The sequence below is a fragment of the Hypomesus nipponensis genome, chromosome 6 (assembly GCF_054491055.1).
Source record: "Hypomesus nipponensis isolate SF chromosome 6, ASM5449105v1, whole genome shotgun sequence".
Lineage (NCBI taxonomy): Eukaryota > Metazoa > Chordata > Actinopteri > Osmeriformes > Osmeridae > Hypomesus > Hypomesus nipponensis.
Window position 1 is genome coordinate 10,435,111 of NC_140366.1, and position 19,199 is coordinate 10,454,309.

General features: G+C 45.8%; 3 protein-coding genes across 3 annotated transcripts in view; 2 read left to right on the forward strand and 1 right to left on the reverse strand.

Annotated features, from left to right (window-relative positions):
- The window catches only part of nbas (NBAS subunit of NRZ tethering complex), a 95,726-nt gene extending 93,053 nt beyond the window's left edge, over positions 1-2,673 (reverse strand). The window contains exons 1-4 of the mRNA XM_084700126.1: positions 2,565-2,673; positions 2,030-2,081; positions 1,803-1,839; positions 513-590 (exon numbers count right to left, since the gene is read on the reverse strand). Of these exons, the coding sequence (XP_084556252.1) occupies positions 513-590; positions 1,803-1,839; positions 2,030-2,081; positions 2,565-2,657 (260 nt within the window). The 5' untranslated portion in view covers positions 2,658-2,673. The remainder of the gene's footprint in view (positions 1-512; positions 591-1,802; positions 1,840-2,029; positions 2,082-2,564) is intronic.
- A 215-nt stretch (positions 2,674-2,888) lies between these two features.
- Positions 2,889-9,587, forward strand: ddx1 (DEAD (Asp-Glu-Ala-Asp) box helicase 1). Its single transcript, XM_084699409.1, has 26 exons — positions 2,889-2,978; positions 3,073-3,124; positions 3,242-3,305; positions 3,387-3,416; positions 3,553-3,649; positions 3,855-3,902; positions 4,620-4,703; positions 4,843-4,926; positions 5,055-5,131; positions 5,218-5,290; positions 5,411-5,487; positions 5,843-5,957; positions 6,072-6,210; positions 6,313-6,373; positions 6,457-6,555; positions 6,688-6,777; positions 6,896-7,084; positions 7,207-7,258; positions 7,478-7,624; positions 7,720-7,811; positions 7,896-7,968; positions 8,090-8,162; positions 8,291-8,333; positions 8,433-8,528; positions 8,811-8,931; positions 9,041-9,587. Exons 1-26 carry the CDS (start codon positions 2,963-2,965, stop codon positions 9,169-9,171), a joined length of 2,223 nt encoding a protein of 740 aa, XP_084555535.1. The 5' UTR covers positions 2,889-2,962; the 3' UTR covers positions 9,172-9,587.
- A 101-nt stretch (positions 9,588-9,688) lies between these two features.
- LOC146286991 (intersectin-2-like) overlaps positions 9,689-19,199 on the forward strand; it is a 28,290-nt gene continuing 18,779 nt past the window's right edge. The window contains exons 1-5 of the mRNA XM_084699408.1: positions 9,689-10,203; positions 10,446-10,504; positions 14,554-14,623; positions 18,477-18,569; positions 18,846-18,909. Coding sequence (XP_084555534.1) covers positions 14,617-14,623; positions 18,477-18,569; positions 18,846-18,909 — 164 coding nt within the window. The 5' untranslated portion in view covers positions 9,689-10,203; positions 10,446-10,504; positions 14,554-14,616. The remainder of the gene's footprint in view (positions 10,204-10,445; positions 10,505-14,553; positions 14,624-18,476; positions 18,570-18,845; positions 18,910-19,199) is intronic.

A 19,199-nucleotide genomic window follows, 5' to 3' on the forward strand; every position in this document is an offset into this window, starting at 1 on the left:
AGAGATGAGAGAGAGAGAGTAGGGGGAAGAAAAAAAGAAAGAAAGAAAGAAAGAAAGAAAGGAAGAAAGAGAGAGAGAGAGAGAGACAGAGAGACAGAGAGAAGGAAAGAAAGAAAGACAGAGAAGAAAAAGAAAAAGAGAGAGAGAGAGAGAGAGAGAGAGAGAGAGAGAAAGAAAACAGTACAATAGGGAGATAACATTGAAGGTAAAAAAGAAAAGGTAGAGTAAAGTCAGTTAAGAGAGGAAGAGATAACCACAAAGACTAAATTAATTGAGGCGTGAAACTTGGACGTAATGAAGAGCAGCATCAATCAGCCATACAACACAGTCTTACATGGGTGAATCAATAGCCAATTAAAAGATGCCTCTCTGGATCGTTTGTTTGTTTTAATGAGTGTAATTAGATGATTGGCTGAAAGGACATTCAACACGTTCAAAGACTTAGAAAGAGGCTAAGACCTTGTCCAGACAAAGTGGCAACAACCATTATTGTATGTGTGTGTGTGTTGTACCTTGCCAGCACAATCTGCCAGTTGATTTGTTTGCTGGCCAGTCGGACCAGACCAGGAGGCAGGGAGGAGCTGGAGGGGCTGGGTCAATTGATTAAATAGACAAATAACAACAGAAATGGAACAGCTTGAAATCATAGTCCTGCAAAGGATAGAATTACTGAGGTTGCAGTCAAACACAATTTGAATCAGTCATCACTGTGTCCATCTTCTCCCAATTTCAAGCTTAATCTGATGAATATTTATGAACTTTAAGTTTACGCTCTGTCAAAATGAGACATTGCTTAGGTCACACTAAAAGTTCCCAAAACAGTCCAACACAAGTGAGCCAGATTCATCTACTGCTAAAGTATACCTGGTTGCAGGATCTAGGAAGATATATCTTGGATCAGGCAAAGTTAGCAGAGCTCTTTAATAATTAATCATCTAATTAATGTTGCTGATTATGTGGAGAGATAATACATCTGACTTATGCAACTGTATAAAGTTCACTATGGACTGGATCCAACCAATCTAGATTTACTTAGATACTGTGGATCTATTCATATGATATAGAGATCCTTAAATCCTGTGGATCAAAAGACATAGGTGGTACTCCATAGAAGAGTGACTGTGAAAGAGAGGAGTTGTGGTAGGATGGAACCTCATCTTCTAGATGCAGGGGTTCCCAATTCTGGTCCTTGGGCGTCCCCGCCCTGCATGTTTTAAATGTTTCCCTGCTCCAACACACCTGATTCAAATGAATTGTCATTATCAGGCTTGGATGGGAGAGCAGGGAGGCCCGAGGACCAGGATTGGGAACCCCTGCGCTAGAGCATGCTACTCCAAACACTATTATGACCACATATGACCCTCCTACCCCCTCGCTGTATGGCAGCAGTTACTGTAGTAGTGTGACGGCTGTTGCAGCAGTTACTGTAGTAGTGTGACGGCTGCTGCAGCAGTTACTGTAGTAGTGTGACAGCTGCTGCAGCAGTTACTGTGGTAGTGTGACAGCTCCTGCAGCCGTTACTGTGGTAGTGTTAGGGCTGCTGCAGCAGTTACTGTAGTAGTGTGACGGCTGCTGCAGCAGTTACTGTAGTAGTGTGACGGCTGTTGCAGCAGTTACTGTAGTAGTGTGACGGCTGCTGCAGCAGTTACTGTAGTAGTGTGACGGCTGTTGCAGCAGTTACTGTAGTAGTGTGACGGCTGCTGCAGCAGTTACTGTAGTAGTGTGACGGCTACTGCAGCAGTTAGTGTAGTAGTGTGACGCCCCAAAGACAGTTCTTTAAGGACAAAGAGTGATCCACATACCTGTACCACAGATAATGGAGGATGAACCTGAACGGCCCTGTGAGATATTGATCAGAGTGAGTTGGATCATATCATTAGTCTTACCATTTGTCGATACAAAACTACAAACATGATGGCCACAAAACCTGAATAGCCTGAATGCAGTAAGAGATATAGACATAGATATGTACATATAGGTGTGTGAATAACCAACTGTGTGATACAAAGTTCGATCATAGCTCTCTTACCTGTCACTGCTTTGGCAATAACAGATGAGCTCTGCTCCTTGCTGCCTCGCAGCTGAAAATGTCACAGCCGCACAAAGTTAACTAACAGGAGCCAATCATACATTTTTCACCATGTAGATTAACAGTTAAGGATGATATATTATGGAATCAAAATAAACAGGCTTCACGTTACAGACAGAAAGTAGGTCAATGGTAAACAATAGTTAGTTCAATCAGAGCAAAATACCTAACTTTTAAACCTAGCTTTTGCTGGGGGGATTTTTTATTATCTATTGAGTTGTGCATGTGTGCTTGTAAATATAAAATTAAACTATATATATGTGGCTATATTTAATTTGTTGGCGTGGAGTATCAAGCAAGCTTGGGGAATGCACTTTAGTCGCTTATCAATCAGGATTTGAACCACGTCTGACGTGGCTGTCAGAATGAAAGAGCACCTCAAGCTAACTTATTTTGCAGAGTGCCTAGCAACTTCAACGTGCGTGTCCGGTCTGTAATGGAGACTGCAATGACCACGAGTAAAACTCTGACCAACCTGGGTGTCCGTTTCGGGTGGCCATTCAGTATTTATAAGTAAATCATACAAAATGTTCTCATCTTCGCCTTCAATGCTGCTGTCGTCAGCCATGTTTGCGCTTGTTGGTTGTTTCACGTACGGTGGTCCGTGTGGTACATACGTAAAACGCGAATGGCTAAATGTATTATCAATATATTCAACGATTTATGCCATATTTTCTTGTTTAAATTTTTTTTTTGCCTTATCCTGATTTAAATCTGAAATTATTGCTCTTAGCAGGTAGATATAACGGTGATTTAGGATATTTCATTTCCGGAACCAATAAAACTGACTACACCGGAACACGGGGACTGTTGCAAGCTGTCAAATTTTATGAACACGTTATATCCGGTGGAACTACCAACTAGTACGCAGTCATGGCAGCATTTGGTGGTAAGCATTGCAATTGTGTTTTTCTCCCGAATACTTACATTTACATTCAGTACGCACGCTGCACTGTTAATGTGATGTTTCCTTTGCTCCACAGAAATGGGTGTTATGCCTGAAATTGCTCAGGCTGTCGAGGACTTGGGCTGGCTGTACGCTAACTTTTCTTCTAGATAACACTTTCATAACTAATTATAAACTAATAAATTCATCACCATTGTTTTAAAGATTACCTCTCACACAATTCACACATTGTATGATGCTTACAGGCTTCCCACTGACATCCAGGCAGAGTCTATTCCATTGATTCTCGGAGGTGGAGATGTCCTCATGGTAAGAATACATCACTCTCCGACAGTCACATTATTGAAATTTACACAACGCGTCAATCATAATTGTGCTATTTGTCTCTAGGCTGCAGAGACGGGAAGCGGTAAGACTGGGGTAAGTGGACACATTTAGTCAACGGGATGTCAGAAGGTTCGTGTCTTATTGAGACTGTAGGATCTCCATACACGCAATTGTTCTAATCTAGTCAAAGTTTAGTAATGGCCTCTCTCACTGTGTGTGATCCATGTAGGCCTTCAGTATCCCAGTGATCCAGGTAGTGTATGAGACTCTGAAGGACCAGCAGGAGGGCAAGAAGGGCAGAACTGCTGTGAAGGCAGGTGGAACAGGTCAGAGTTACACAGCTTGTTTTGATCCTGAGCCAGCACTCATGTTTATCAACACCCTCCAGCAATGTTCCTCCCAATGTTTTCTAAATTATAATACAACAATGACTTTGGCTGAGAATTAACTTATTGTCCAGCGGTGAATCATAAAAGCATTGTGCAAAGGAAAGCCAGATTGCCACTTATCCGTGTGTTTTCTGAATTCTAGTCCTCAACACCTGGCAGATGAATCCGTATGATCGTAGCACAGCGTTTGGTGAGTGTAAAGCTTGATTTATCCTGCAATGTCCAGCGCGCCTGCGTAGGGTCTGTGGACACAGCAGAGAGCCTCACATGGCCACAGCAGAGAGCCTCACATGGCCACGTAGTCTACGCGCACCAGCTCAAAACCGTGTGTAGCTCCGCGTATGTCAACCACAGAGCCGCACTAACGATGATTGGTTGGATGGGGGAGGGAGGGAGGGGTTACACAAAGTAGGGATGACATCAACGTTTTACTTTACAAAGACGAGGCATCACTTAATTTCACTGGTTCTCACAAACGCGTAATTCCAGAACGTTTTTTGTATCTTCCCCAATATAGCTAGGTCGATTTTTATAATTGTTTACCTACTACACTGTGTTACTTCTTCTGTGAGGTTTTTCCTGCGCTACAAGCAAACAAACCACCGTTTTGCATGACAGTGCCATTTTGAGCCCAAAAATACAATGGCTATCTTCACAACAAGGCCACACAACTACACATCCAGAGAACACACACACAACATTAGGAATGCAGATCCTCAGAAGTATAAACCAAGCTAAAGGGTACCAACAATGAAAGTCATTTGGTTCAGTGGTTTTCATTTTAAAGCAGTGTGTCGGTAGAACACTAGAGGGCGCTGCAGTCTTTCAGTTTCCTCTTCCTCTGTATCATTCTGTCTTAACTGTCCATCCGTGCTTCCTGGTCTCGTCCTGTGAATCCGTCCTGCAGCTATCGGCCCAGATGGTCTGTGTTGTCAAAGCAGGGAGTTCAAGGAGTGGCACGGGTGTCGCTCCACCAAAGGTGTCACCAAGGGTAAGAAGAAACTATTGTTGGTGACAAGTCTTTTGAGTAAACACTCAACAAACACTCCCATGTCCTCTTTCGTTTTCTCTCCAACTCTCTCTGCCGTAACCTGTTTCTCTTGTTCCCCCCCATCCCCCCCTCCCTCTAGGGAAGCACTACTACGAGGTGTCGTGCCATGATCAGGGCCTGTGTCGAGTGGGCTGGTCCACCAGCCCGGCGTCTCTGGACCTGGGTAAGGCTTCCTAACCTGGAGGACAGTGGAACAGATGGTGACTGTTGACAGCTACTCACTGTTCTTGTCACTCATTTGAAAGTTCTGTGTTATACGTTGAATCTTTCTATACTCTCTTGTGATTTTAGGGACTGATAAGTACAGCTTTGGGTTTGGAGGGACTGGGAAGAAATCCCACAACAAGCAGTTTGACAGTTATGGAGATGTAGGTCACAGAGAGAATCTGAAAAGGTTTCACCTGCATATTCTTTATTTTCAATTGAATCCAAATGAAAACACTTGCTTTTGTAGGAATTCACCATGCATGACACCATCGGATGCTACCTGGATCTTGACAACGGTCATTTGTCATTCTCCAAAAATGGTAAGAACCATCTGTATTATGCTGCGTCATGTAGGAGGGGCAAGAAGACAGGAATTGACTTTCATTCCTCCTTTATCTCCCTCTTCACTTCTCTCCTCTCTTTACCTCTCCCTCTCTCAGGTACTGATCTGGGTTTGGCCTTTGAGATCCCCCCTCACCTGAGCAACCAGCCTTTCTTTGCCTCCTGTGTACTCAAGGTAACAGTCAACACAGCCTTGTTATGGGACAACACTACTTGTAAAGTATTTGGGAATTGCTCTTCAAATACAGTACTGTGCAAAAGCCCTCGGGACATCAAAACGATTAACAAGGAAAGCAAAAATGCTTCAATAAATTAATAAATGAAAAAGACTGAACAATCATTTTCTCAATATTGCATTTTATATTGTTGCACAAATACAGAAGTAAAATAATATATATAAAACATATATAAATATATTATTTAAAAAAACATTCATGTAGAAAAAGGATATGGGGGATACCTAACACAGTACTTTGTTAAACTTTCACATTTACATTTGGTCTCTCTTGTTCTTGGTTTGTGTTTCCCAGAATGCAGAGCTGAAGTTTAACTTTGGCGGAGAGGAGTTTAAAAACGCCCCTAAGGCTGGGTTTGTAGCACTGGACAAAGCAGAAGAGAGACATGTGGTCAAGTCCACTCAGTCTGGTACAGTGGGTTTATTTAATCTTTTAGATTATGACTTTAATATTGTGATCTCACACACACACACAGACACACACACACAGACACATGTAGTGAGCTCTCCTCCTCCCTGGACAGGCAGTGCCAAGGTGAGTCAGGTGAAGGGCGTGGCCACCGCCCCCAAAGCCCTCATCATCGAGCCCTCCAAAGAGCTGGCTGAGCAGACGCTTAATGTGGTCAACCAGTTCAAGAAGAATGTGGACAACCCCAAGCTCAGGTACACTGCAACAGTGTGTGTGTGTCAATGTGTGTGTGTGTGTGTGTGTGTGTCCATTTGTGATTGAACCGCCACACAACCACATGTGGCATGCCATTGCAGAGATCTCCTGATCATCGGTGGTGTAGCGGCCAAAGAGCAGCTAGCCATCCTGGACCAGGGGGTAGGTGGTGCTCAGGATTTCATGAAAGTTTTTAAGAGTGTTTCTGGTCGTTGCTCAGACTTGACCTTGTGTTTTCCTTGCAGGTGGACATCGTGGTGGGAACTCCTGGGCGGCTCGATGACCTGATCTCCACAGGGAAGCTCATCCTGTCCCAAATCCGCTTCCTCGTCCTGGATGAGTGTGTATGTTCATCCTCGCCTTAACTATTAGTTTCTGTGTTTAGTTTGTTTTTAGTGTAGTCTGTGTGGAGGTACAGGTGTGGTGTAGACAGACCCTCCATGAGATGACCCCTGTAACACCTCGTCTCCCCCCAGGATGGGCTACTCTCTGCAGGCTACACAGACTTCATCATGAGGGTCTACAACCAGATCCCACAAGTCACCTCGGACGGCAAGAGGCTGCAGGTACGTGTGTGTGTGTGTGTGTGCTTGTTTGGATCTCACTGATGCACCTTCACACAGGAGAATTCAGTGCTGTTTCCCCTTTGTCCTAAGTGTGTGTGTGTTGCGTCCCTCCCTGCAGGTCATCGTGTGTTCCGCCACCCTGCACTCGTTCGACGTGAAGAAGCTGTCGGAGCGCATCATGCACTTCCCCACCTGGGTGGACCTGAAGGGGGAGGACTCCGTCCCCGAGACGGTCCACCACGTGGTCGTCCCCGTCAACCCCAAGCAGGACCGCCTCTGGGAGAGGCTGGCCAAGAACCACATCCAGGTCCGTCTGGGGGGGGGGTAGCCGAGGGCCGCCGCATCCGCTCTCAGCTCGAGTCACAGAGACTTGAGGTGCACTTGTTTCGGGTGAAAAGTTTCATTGTTCCTTGTGAAATTTGGTTTCAGACGGACGAGGTCCACGCCAAAGATAACACCAGACCAGGAGCCAACACCCCAGGTTAGAACTCCCTCATACTGAACCTGGCTGTCCAGCAGCCCCCTGTACAGAGTAGTGTGGGTTAAGACCTAGAACTCTCTAGAACTTAACGTCAACTTAATGTGAGTAGTGTTACTGTAACTTACAACGCTATCTGTAGTTGTCTGAGCGGGCCAATACGTGCCACAGTATATGCCCTTTGACCCCTGAATGACTGTGACCCTTGACCCCTGTGTGTAGAGATGTGGTCGGAAGGCATAAAGATTCTGAAGGGAGAGTATACGATCAGAGCCATCAAGGAACACAAAATGGACCAGGCCATCATCTTTTGTAGGACCAAGATTGACTGTGACAACATGGAGCAGTACTTCATCCAGCAGGGGGGAGGTGAGGGAATAGAAAACCAGAGAATACTGTACTGGTATAATGCCATGCATATCGTTTAAACAACCATGTCCCATCATGCTCCTTGTTCTACACAGGTCCCGATAAAAAAGGACACCAGTTATCCTGCGTCTGTCTCCACGGCGACAGAAAGCCTCAAGATCGCAAATACAACTTGGAGGTGTTCAAGGTAAACAACAACAGCGTGTTCTTCAACCGTGCGAAATGTTTACCAAGTTCAAGGTCATGGCTGACTTCCTGTCTGTGTTTCCAGAAACAGGAAGTGAAGTTCTTGATCTGCACGGACGTGGCTGCCAGGGGCATTGACATCCGGGGAGTTCCCTACGGTAAGAGGGTGGGCCCCAAAACAAACAAACTCAAAAGACACACACATTGTATTTTGGCTGAACTGCCGTATGTAGTATGCAGCATCATGTATAATGATGGTTCATTCCTGGGTGACTGCAGTGATCAACGTGACTCTGCCAGACGAGAAGCAGAACTACGTCCATCGTATCGGCCGAGTGGGCAGAGCTGAGAGGTCAGTTCGAGATCTACCCGGCAACAGCGTGGGGTGGCTGCCCATAGAACACTCATTCAAGGCATTACACCTCCCAATATCGCATTGGTCAAACAGAACTTTTTGTCTCTTTTTTTTCGTTTTCACAGAATGGGATTGGCCATTTCTTTGGTTGCTATGGAGAAAGAGAAGGTAATGGTTTGATGTGTTATTGTTTGACACAACAGCAGGTAGAACTGACTGTCTGACTGGACTGTGTGTGTGTGTGTGTACACTTGCTTATGTATTTAGGTGTGGTACCACACGTGTGCTAACCGGGGCCGAGGCTGCCACAACACCAGGCTAAAGGAAGATGGAGGCTGTACCATCTGGTACAACGAGCTTGAGGTACAAATACCCATAGGGTAGGGAGGGTAGGACCGGATTGACACCTGGGGGACTTCTACTGTTCCAGCTGTGTGTTGTCTGACACAGCAAAGTATACACACTACCAAACATGCTGAGTAACAGGATCTGCATCGCTCTGGGTTTAAGAGTGTGGGGGGGGGGGAGCACACGCTGCCCTGCACGATCAAACTATCTCATCAACCCCTTTTCTTAATGACTTTGTCTTGCTCCTCGCAGTTTTCCCTCCCTGCCTCTCAATCCACATGTTTTGTTGTCGCTCAGCTTCTGTCAGACGTGGAGGAGCACCTGAAGTGCACCATCACCCAGTGTGAGCCGGACATCAAAGTGCCATTGGATGACTTCGACGGGAAGGTCACTTATGGACAGCGTCGGGCAGCAGGAGGTGTGTGCGAGTGTGCGACTATATGCAGTAGAACCGTGTTGAATGAGATCATAATATACCTCAGCTGTGTGGAAAAGGTAAACTTCACCTTTTGACCTCTTGTTTCCAGGTGGTCACTACAAGGGTCATGTGGATGTGTTGGCCCCCACTGTACAGGAGCTGGCCAACCTGGAGAGAGAGGCCCAGACCTCCTTCCTAAACCTGGGCTACCTCCCCAACCAGATATTTAAGGCCTTCTGAAGACGCATCCAAACATACCTATGCATGTCTGGTCAAATCATCATCTCAACAACTTCATTACCTGGTCTATGCTTTTTGGTGTAAACCCCTACACTCACAAACACAAATAAATTCCTAGTACCTAGGCCCTACACAACAGTGTGTGGAAAACCTTTTGTAGATTAATTTAAACATGCTTACCAGCTTTATTCTTCCTAAACTTGTACCGTTATTGCCTTGGGCGATACAGTACATGTTGTTAAGGTCCGCAAAAAAAAAAGTGGCAAGCATGCCAATCAAACAGCACAGCACATTCATTTAGATGTATTCGCAATTTAGCTCAGATCGATAGCTGAGGGGAAATGGTCAAATGAGTTGAGTTAAAAACAAATTGAGTTCTTGTTTATGTTCCTTATAAAGGTTGTGTTTAAAATAAATTTTTGTTGTGCTTTTTTATTGGAACATGTCTAGTTACTTGCCATCTCCACGAGATGGCAGAAGCACGTAGAGACTGTAAGGCTGGCCAACATCTCATGGTCATGTTTTAGTTTGGTCTCGATTCAAGTCAATGTTGTATTATAAGCCACCTTGTCCTTAAATAATTTTAAAGCAAAGTTGGCCGATTTAGGAGACACCTGACGCACGCGTCATTTACTTCCCTTCAAGGTGGGAATCTTGGCATCACGTCTTAGTTTAGGCTAAAATAGCCCAACGATAAGATCGTTATTGTTTAAAAATACAGGAATGTTTATCCATATTTTGAGCTTTTAATTGTAACATTCGTTTCATGGGTACAGTCGGCACAGCCCGAAACAGACTGGCGCCAAGCCTGGTGTGATTAACGCCTATTTCCCTTTTCCCCACGCCCCGCTACGTTTGGGTCCGCCTCATCGAGAGAGGGAGAGTGAGGAACGTCAGCCGTGTCCTATTGGGACTATGAACCTGATCAACCTCTTTACCGCAACAGGTTATATCTACGTATGCTTTAATGGGATATAAAACATGTTGGATAGCCAAATTGAGTCTTGAAGGTGAACTACTGCAACATGGACGGTAAGTGTCCGTAGGTATAGCAAAGGCTATTTAATCGGCAAGTAGGCTAAAGGCTGTATCCTTAAAAAATAAGACGGTGTGTCGGGGTAGAATTGTTTCTTTTGCAGGTGAGATAGCACACCGTTGGAATTAACCTAATCAACGTTCTTGAAAAACGCTTTCCTATCGTTGTCCTCTAACATCAATGAAATATGACATTGTTGACTCTTCATCATTGTGTCCCAAAATTTATCTTTCGTCAGAATAACAATAGAGCATCTCGACATCGCCACGTCCTCGAGGTCTGGCCAACTCTTAACTGGTGTGTGAAAGAGAAAGATAGGCTACTGTGTTTGTGTGTGTGAAATGAGTAGTTAAGACTGCAGCGTACTTCACTTATGAATCCCACTATTGCAACAAAGACGAGCATGTTACCAGGATTAACTTTGAGGCTTTATACTCACAACTTGTGTTATTGATGTCATGAGAACCTTTCTGTCTGTCTCTGTTTGGTCTGAGATATCATAGAGTATGGTCAAAGTGTGATGTAAATATTTCCTTTAAAATATACCACACTCAATGTCATGTTATCAATAAAGATTTTCCACATGACAATGCAGCGTTCAAGGGCAAGAGATTGGATGTGTGTGTGTGTTTTGCTAGCCAACAGAAAGATAACTCTTTGCTGAAGTGGCAAAGTCAGTCAAGACTGCATCTCCTGTATCTGGCTGTGTCCCAACTATACCTGCCAAGAAACACACCACTACTGCCTCTCACTGGGTCGAACCAATGTCTAAGATGAGGGTCTGAATTATACCAGTTATTTCTATGTTGGTTGGCAAAATAAGTTAGTTTTTTTGTTCTTATGGTCTTTTGTGGCGGCAGTTATAGCACTGTATACAATTTGTTTCGTAAAATGGTTTATATGGACTTGTTAATGTTTGAAATACATTATAGGTGGTGATTGTGTGAGGTGTCAAGCTTCAGATAGAGAAACAGGCACAGAGAGGGGAGAGAGGGAGAGAGGTATAGGTAGAGTAGGTGAACCATAGCAGGAGCTGACCCAGAAAGAAATGAAAAGGTCCTGGAATGCTCCTTCATGGTACAGCATACATTGTGTCCCAAATACTCACCTGCACAAAGGGAGGTGGAGTATTTGTGGTTATGTGTGTATGTGTTTCTGTTTTAAGTGTGTCTTCTGAGCTGCTGAAAAGGCAGTCTCTCTCTCACACACACACCCGCACACACAGGCACACACACACAGAGGCCTCTTTCTCCTCTGGCTCTGCATTACTTCCTGCGTTGTGTCTCATAGAACATAGAACAGTCTCCCTCTGTGAAGGACTGTCCCAGACACACATTAACAGCCCAGCACACACAGGTGTCAATCAGCATGCAGCTCAGAGTCAAAGGGCAGTTGTAAGAGACGAACCCAGCCTGGTACACAAGATAGATATCTGGTACTTTTGTCTCCTTGACCATATGAAAAGAAGGAACATTGTAGTCAACCTTCTATAAGACGACTTCCTCATCTATCCATCCATTCATTTCTCCAGGATATAGTCTGCTCTTGTTTAAACAAGGCAGTATCTCTATTTTAAAGGCAGTACCAACACTGTGTGGAGTCTTCTTACAGGGATGCTAATCATGTACTGTATGTCTGTGACAGAACAGCACACATGGACAGTATGCAAAGCAGCTCGCATCCTGGGCTGTTTGGCTCCAGCTCACACCGTTATCAGGAGGTCTGTCAAGTGTATGACATCATCTAGGTCCAGGCCCTGTCCAGTTGGTCTGCTCACAGCCTGTGAACACAAACAGAAGATAGTTTGAGAGGAGGAAGAAAGGAAGGGTTAGGGTTTGTATTTGAACATGACACTAACACCACAGTCGGTTTTAGTCGGTTTTAGAGGAGTGGACTTTTAACTGGGATCTATCCCATGCTCTCATTATTTACCCAAACTAGATCACCTTACTGTTGGGCCCACCCTAAAAACCACTGTTCCTGTTGTGTCTGATCGCTTTGGGATGGGCGCTTTTGTGTGTGTGTGTGTGTTTGTTCCAGAGAGTTTCATTACTCAGGAGTAATTGGTGGTGTCCGTGTGTGTGCCCAATGATTTATACCACAGCTACATGTACCCATACTATCACACGGATAGAGAGGGAGGGAGGGAGGGAGGGAGGGAGGGAGGGAGGGAGGGAGGGAGGGAGGGAGGGAGGGAGGGAGGGAGGGAGGGAGGGAGGGAGGGAGGGAGGGAGGGAGGGAGGGAGGGAGGGAGGGACAATACAATTGATGGGAGGAAGAGTGGAAGAGGATGTGGGATGGAGAGACCGGCGGGAGGAGCAGAGGAAGCAAGGGGAGGGGGGGATCTTAAAGAAAGAGGGAAGGACAGTAAAGAAACGTGGCATGTCAGAAGCATAGGATGCACGGTAAGATTCAAACAGAGCGGTGGAGATGGAGGGAGAGACGTCGGGCCGAGAGATAGAGAAGACGGATGGTGGGGAGAGAGAGCAGGGACTTGAGGCGATGGCGGAAGAAATCGGAGGGAGGGGATGGGAACCAAACGGAGCGGGGGGCGACGTGGAAGGGGAGGGAGATGGGAGCTGAAGAGGTATGTGGACTGAGGGAAAGAGAGGGAGGGGACGAGGGGTGAGCACGAGGAGGGGGAGGAGTCATGGGGAGGGGCAGCGCAGGATGGAGAGAACGGTGGACCTGACTGTACTATCACATGTCGACTTCATGTATTGCAGGCTGTAGACTGGGGAGGGCAGTCAGGTGCAACTGGGTATTATAGTACAGTAGGGTGTTCCATGCAAGGTTGGCCACCCCCTTCTCTGTTCCGTGTGGGAGCCAGCTGAGGGAACACAATCCCAACACCAGGGAAGCTAGATCAGCCAGAGGCAGAGTGGGAATGTGGGAATGGGAATCATTCATCTTGATAAGCTTTTAATGCATGCAAATGAATCATGCAGCATGCAAAATGCCACTATGACCAAGGAACAGAACGAAGGTCTCAGTAGATTGACAGGATTACAGTAAACACACACCACAGACACACACACACAGGGTCAAGGTTCTTTGCCTAATGGTGTGGGAGAGGGTTTGTGTATGTACGGTGTGTATGGTTCAGAGTTCTAACATTGGAAGGTATGCTCAGAATCACAATGTAGACAGCCAGCCTCTGTGTCTCTCTCTCTCCATCTCTCTCTCACACACACATACAGATGTGTTTCCTCTCTAGGAAGCTCCATTGTTGTTGGCTCAGCGTGCTGCAGGTCTGGTTCCCCTGTAGTCTCCTACCTGATCTCAGACATGGGAGGCAGCGCTGCATCACAAGAGTGTGGTTCCCTCCTCTAGATCCATTCCACAAGTGCATGGGATTCCACCATTTTGTTTAGGGTTTTTTGCAATACTGATGCGGCATATCAGTGCAAATGGAGAGGGGAGGACGGGAGGAGAGTCTCCATAGAGTGTCGTTTTACTAATAACACTAACAGGTCTGGAAACATGTTCTTGTATGGATGTAGAAGCTACTGTATGCTGGGTCGGAAGGAAACCTAGGTGCCTAGTGTGACAGGTCATTACTGGGGTGTTTCTAAGGGTCAAGTGTGCGTACGTACGTGCGTGCGTGTGTGTGTGTGTGTGTGTGTGTGTGTGAAAGAGTGTTCCTGACACATACAGCATAGGTGAATGTCCTGTCATTCCAGCAGGTATTGTGGGAGAGGAATGAGGAACAAGGACTTGGACATACAGCCAGTGGAAGTCAGAAAAAGAGAGTAGAGTGGGAGAGAGAGGGAAGGGAAAAGAGAGAGAACTGAAAAAGGGAGGGAGGGATGTGATTTGATGAGATGAGATGGCTTCTGTGAGAGATTTTTAGTAACAGTTGTAATATTATGTCCTGTTTAGCCTCATGTTCTCTCTATTCCTCTCCTCTATCCTTGTCATGATTCTCTCAATCATTCCCTCTCCGATACCGCTCTGATCGCATACCCGATTATTTACACTCCTCTATCCTTCTCTCTGATTCCCTTCCCTCCGTTTCTCTCCAACCTGATCTCTCCTTCTCCCTCTTTTTGTCATTTTGTCCCCACCTTTGTCCTACTCACTCTGTCTCTCATCCTCTTCTCCACCTCCCTCTCTCCCTCTCTGTCGTTTCTCGTGGTGTAAGCCCCTCTCTGAAAGCCCTCCCTGCATTGCTAATAGAAAGACGGGATTCGCTCACACATTTTCGCTCCCTCTCACTCTCTCCGTCTTCTCTGGCTCTCTCCACTCTCTTATGCGCACACGCGCACACACAATCCACCTTCACACATCCCCTATCCTTGCTTGCCCTTACACGCACGCTAACGCTGGGCTCTCTCTCTCTGCAGATGTCTGAGAGCTAGCCAGCCGAGGAGCGGAGCTCCCCCCGCGTCTGCCCCTCACCTGCAGCCATGAATGGTAAGAACACTGGCCCGTTTGTGCGCGCATGTGTGCGTGTTCCTGTGCGCGTGCGTCCGTGTGTGCCCTCGTGTGTGTGTGTGTGTGTGTTGACACCGCTGTGTTTGTCCCGCTCTGTGTCCCCTCTGGAGGAAACGAGAAAAGGATGTGGTGACCGAGAAGGATGGAGAGAGAGATGAGGAACGGGGGAAGCAAGGGTTTATGAGAAAGAGAGGGATGGACCGAGATATGAGAGAGCTGTCGTCCATTTGAACCTGTTAGTGAGATTGTTTTCTCTCTGTCTGTGCTTATTTGGTATGTCCTCCAGGCACGATATTACAGTTTACCGGTTCTCTTCTTCAACCAATTGTAGTGGGGTCTTTGGTAAAGATTGACTGCGTTGTGTGTGGTGAAGATGAAGGTCTTTTGACTTGGTCTTTCGTTCTCCGCGATGTGTTAATGAAATATTGATTTGGCACCAAAGCAACGTTTGAGAGTACAGAGAGAGAGAGAGATATAACTGTGATCTCACTCTCAGGTCACTGAAGTTTGGAAATTGAGAATACCACTCTCGAAACGGAATCGTCAGTAAAGAAACTGATGGGTATGTATGTGAATAGTTGATGCTGTGAGGGAGACAGTAGGGTCACCCTTTTACTGCTGGAACCGGTCCACTAGATGATGCATCACACTTGTCCTTGCCAACATTGATAATCCTTGATGTTCTGCTGTACTTTCAATATTCACTTGTTTTCTGCTCTTTTTGGGGGAAAAAACCTGCAACATGAACATAATGTAAATATACAGTTTCTCGGAATTGGCTGATTTTGTGTGTGCGCGTGTTTGTGGATGTCTCCTCTGTAGACACTGCGTACGTCTGTCTGTGTGTGTGTGTTTAGTTGTTAATCCTTTTTTGCTCTATTCTCTGATGTTAGAACAGTAGCTGCTGCTCTGTCCAAATCCCTTCAGGGAATAGCTTCAGAAATGGCCTTTGTGCCTTTGCTAACATATGCGTGTGTCTGTCTCTGTGTGTGTGTGTGTGTGTGTGTGTGTGTGTGTGTGTGTGTGTGTGTGTGTGTGTGTGTGTGTGCGTGTGTGCGTGTGTGCGTGCGTGCGTGTGTGTGTGTGTGTGTGCGTGTATAGAGTCATTGTCAAGGATATGTCTTGTCCTCATGACTGAGTCTGAAGTTTAACAAATGCAGTTTAACAGGCATGGTTCCAGCTGCCTGTCACTGGCACTGCTTGAACAGTGTGTGTGTGTGTGTGTGTGTGTTTGTTTGTAGCCTGGCCTATAGTTCATGGAGTCTCCAGCTCAGCTGTAGAGCAGCCTGCTCTGTACACCTCAGCTGTAGAGCAGCCTGCTCTGTACACCTCAGCTGTAGAGCAGCCTGCTCTACACCTCAGCTCTGAGACTGTTTGATATGTAAATAGTGGCAGAAAGCAGCAGTGAAAGTGTTTCCCTCCTGCCTGCTCCTCAGAGACCTGTGGTGGGGAGGTTAGACATGTCTCCTGAGGCCTGGGAGAACTCCTAGACAACAACAAGTACATACACTCACAGTACATACACACACAAACACACAGCTCATACACACACACGCAATCACACACAGTACAATTAATAGACATATACCCACACCATGGTGCTTCTCAGTCCCCTGAGCCAAAGCCTGCCGTTGCTGCTGCAGAGCCCCAGGATTGCAACATAGAACAATGTGATGTGGTGGTTGTTGTTTGCTAACCAGAGCGTTCAATGCTCTGTAGAACCCTCATTTGAATACTGCACAACTCTCATACAGTATCTCTAAACACCCAGTTGATTTAGTGTCATGCTTCCTGTTTACTAAGGGTTTGACAATCACATTTAGTCAATGACAGAGTGGTGTGGGTCTGTACAGCACTATGGAGAGGGTGCCTGTGTTTGGACCCTCCTGGGTGGAAGGAGGGTTCATCTTGGACACAGGAGCTAAGTGGTCGGTTTCTGGCATGCGGTGATGGTGCTGGTTCACTGATTACACTAAACACACGCGGTCCTCACATTGAACACACACTAAACACACACTAAATACACACAGTTCAAACAGAACAACACACCGTAGGCACACTCTAAACCCCCTCTGACAGCTCTGAATACATCCATGCTAGCATGTCCCCTCGGTGCTGTGCCACATAGCTCTTGCCAGTCCTCCCCTAGCTCAACGGGCAGTGTGGAAGCAACCGGAATAGATGGAAACTCTTCCCATCTCTGGTTGATGAACTACATTCTCTGTTGAGGGGGGGGGGGTGACATGATAGTTTTTGCTGACGGTGCTGAAGAAGGAGGACTGCTGTGCGTTGCTTTGAGGTCGTCTGGGAAAAACAGCAACCTGAACAGGTGTTACCGTGGCGATAGTGTGAGGGGAGGGGTTTGGCAGAGAGCGGGAATGGCTGGCTGTGATTGGGTAAGATAGGGAGAGTGAGGGGGAGTGGTGTTTGAGGACAAACAGACAGCTCAGAAAGGAACAGCTGTCTGGGACAGGAGAGTTCCCTTACAGTAGCATGGTTATAAAATATAATAGTCATCATACCATATTATAAATGACCTACAGTGGTTGATTTGAATTTTGAACTTTGATTTGATCTTCAGTCAAATGTTCTACCACTGAGCCATTACCTGAGGTAGATGTTGGGAACATTTAACATCTAAGACCTTCTAAATCCTGCTCTCAGCAACACATACAATCATGCTCTCTCTACCAAACAAACACACAATCTCCGTATTTCTCCGGAACATGATGTAGTCGTTAGGTACACTAGGGTTCTTTATCTCCTCAACTAGGGAAGAACAACATTTTAAGTTAAATGTACACACACAGCTTCTCGCCTAAAAATATCCTTGGCAGGCCCTTGGGCCCATTGTGTCATTTCATCTGCTTGTGTGTGTGTGTGTGTGTGTGTGTGTGTGTGTGTGTGTGTGTGTGTGTGTGTGTGTGTGTGTGTGTGGTGAGCCATGGACTGCCTGGGTGTTTGGGTTAGCAGCAGCCAGGAAGTTCCATCAGGGGCAGAGTGGTATTTCCTGTGTGTGGTGTATAAATGACTGTAGCTTTTGGATTCAGAGTCTGCAAAAAGCCCTAGAAATAGACCCCTGTATTACTGCTGTCTAAATCCATCACATCTGCACCTAACCAGCTCCATTACTTCTGTCTGAACCCATTAGGTCTGCCTAATGCTATCACCCTGATACCGGCTCATCCGACTGGATCACATGCTTATCGTCAGAGACTTTTTCCTCCTATAATCACATGGACAGAAAAACTCTTGACGTAATTTAGAAAGCCATCATTTGGCAGCACACAATCCTAGTCCCTCAAATTTGGAGTAAGATATGTATTTTATTGCCAAATGAATACAATTAATATTTAATTCCTGACCAATCGTTACAAAGGTTGAGCCCCTTACCCCCCAAAAATATACATATCAAATTGTCATGCCTATGATTATATATATTAAATATTAATATACCATGGGTAAGAACTTACATACTGTTGCCGTCTTCAAAAAGTGTTTTGCATGCAAATCACATGCACATTAGCATATATATATGCTTGTTATGCATTATCATGCTACCCACACAATAATTACATTTTACATAGTAAGCTGGTGGATTTATGGAAAACATTCGATTGAATACTCCTCTAAGATGTTTTTGTGGGTTGAACTAGAAAGCTTTGCTTTCTGAGGGTGTACTCTTTTAACAATGCACTGGTTATTGAGGGAAGACTGGGTTTGTAATAGGAACTGTATCCTCACTGGGGTATTCAGTTTGTCCAGTTTGATTATGTCTTCCCTTTCATTCTATCCCACCTCCCTGTCTTGCCTTCCCTCTCCCTCTCTCTAGGTGCTGTCAGTATGTGGGCCATCACTTCAGAGGAGAGAGGGAAACATGATAAACAGTTTGACTCCCTCACACCCATCCTTGGCTATGTGTCAGGTCTGTCCCTAGACAACAGACATACAAAACACACACTCATGCACACAAACACACACACACTCAAGCACACATGCACACTCACGCACATACACACAATAAAACCTTTGACAAATGACGTTGATTACATCTACCAGTAATTGTTGTTTGTCTTGCCCTGGGTATTCTGCCTGTATTCACTCTGAGTGCAAACTGTTGACATAGCTGGGATACTGATGTGATACTGCCATAAATGTTGAATCAACCTGTCATTCTGTGTGCGTTTGTGTGTGTCCATAGGAGAGCAGGCAAGGAAGTTCTTCCTCCAGTCTGGCCTCCCTGCTTCTGTCCTGGCTGAGATCTGGTGAGGGCACTTCTCTTCTGCAGCTCCACCCTCCTCAGCAGTCTCAGGGTCTCCTGCGAGAGAGGGACAAGCCAGTGTTGTGGCCAGTACAACCCCTCCCCCATTTGAACTTCCTGTTGAGTCGTGACTTCCTGTTCTAATTCCTGCCCCACCCATGGCAGTTTAAACAATACTTTTATGTGTGTGTGTGTGTGTGTGTGTGTGCATGTGTTTGTGTGTGAGTAATGTAATTAGAGCAGTACTGTGAAAGCAAGCTGTGGAATTTAAGATGCAGACTGGATCAGTGTGTG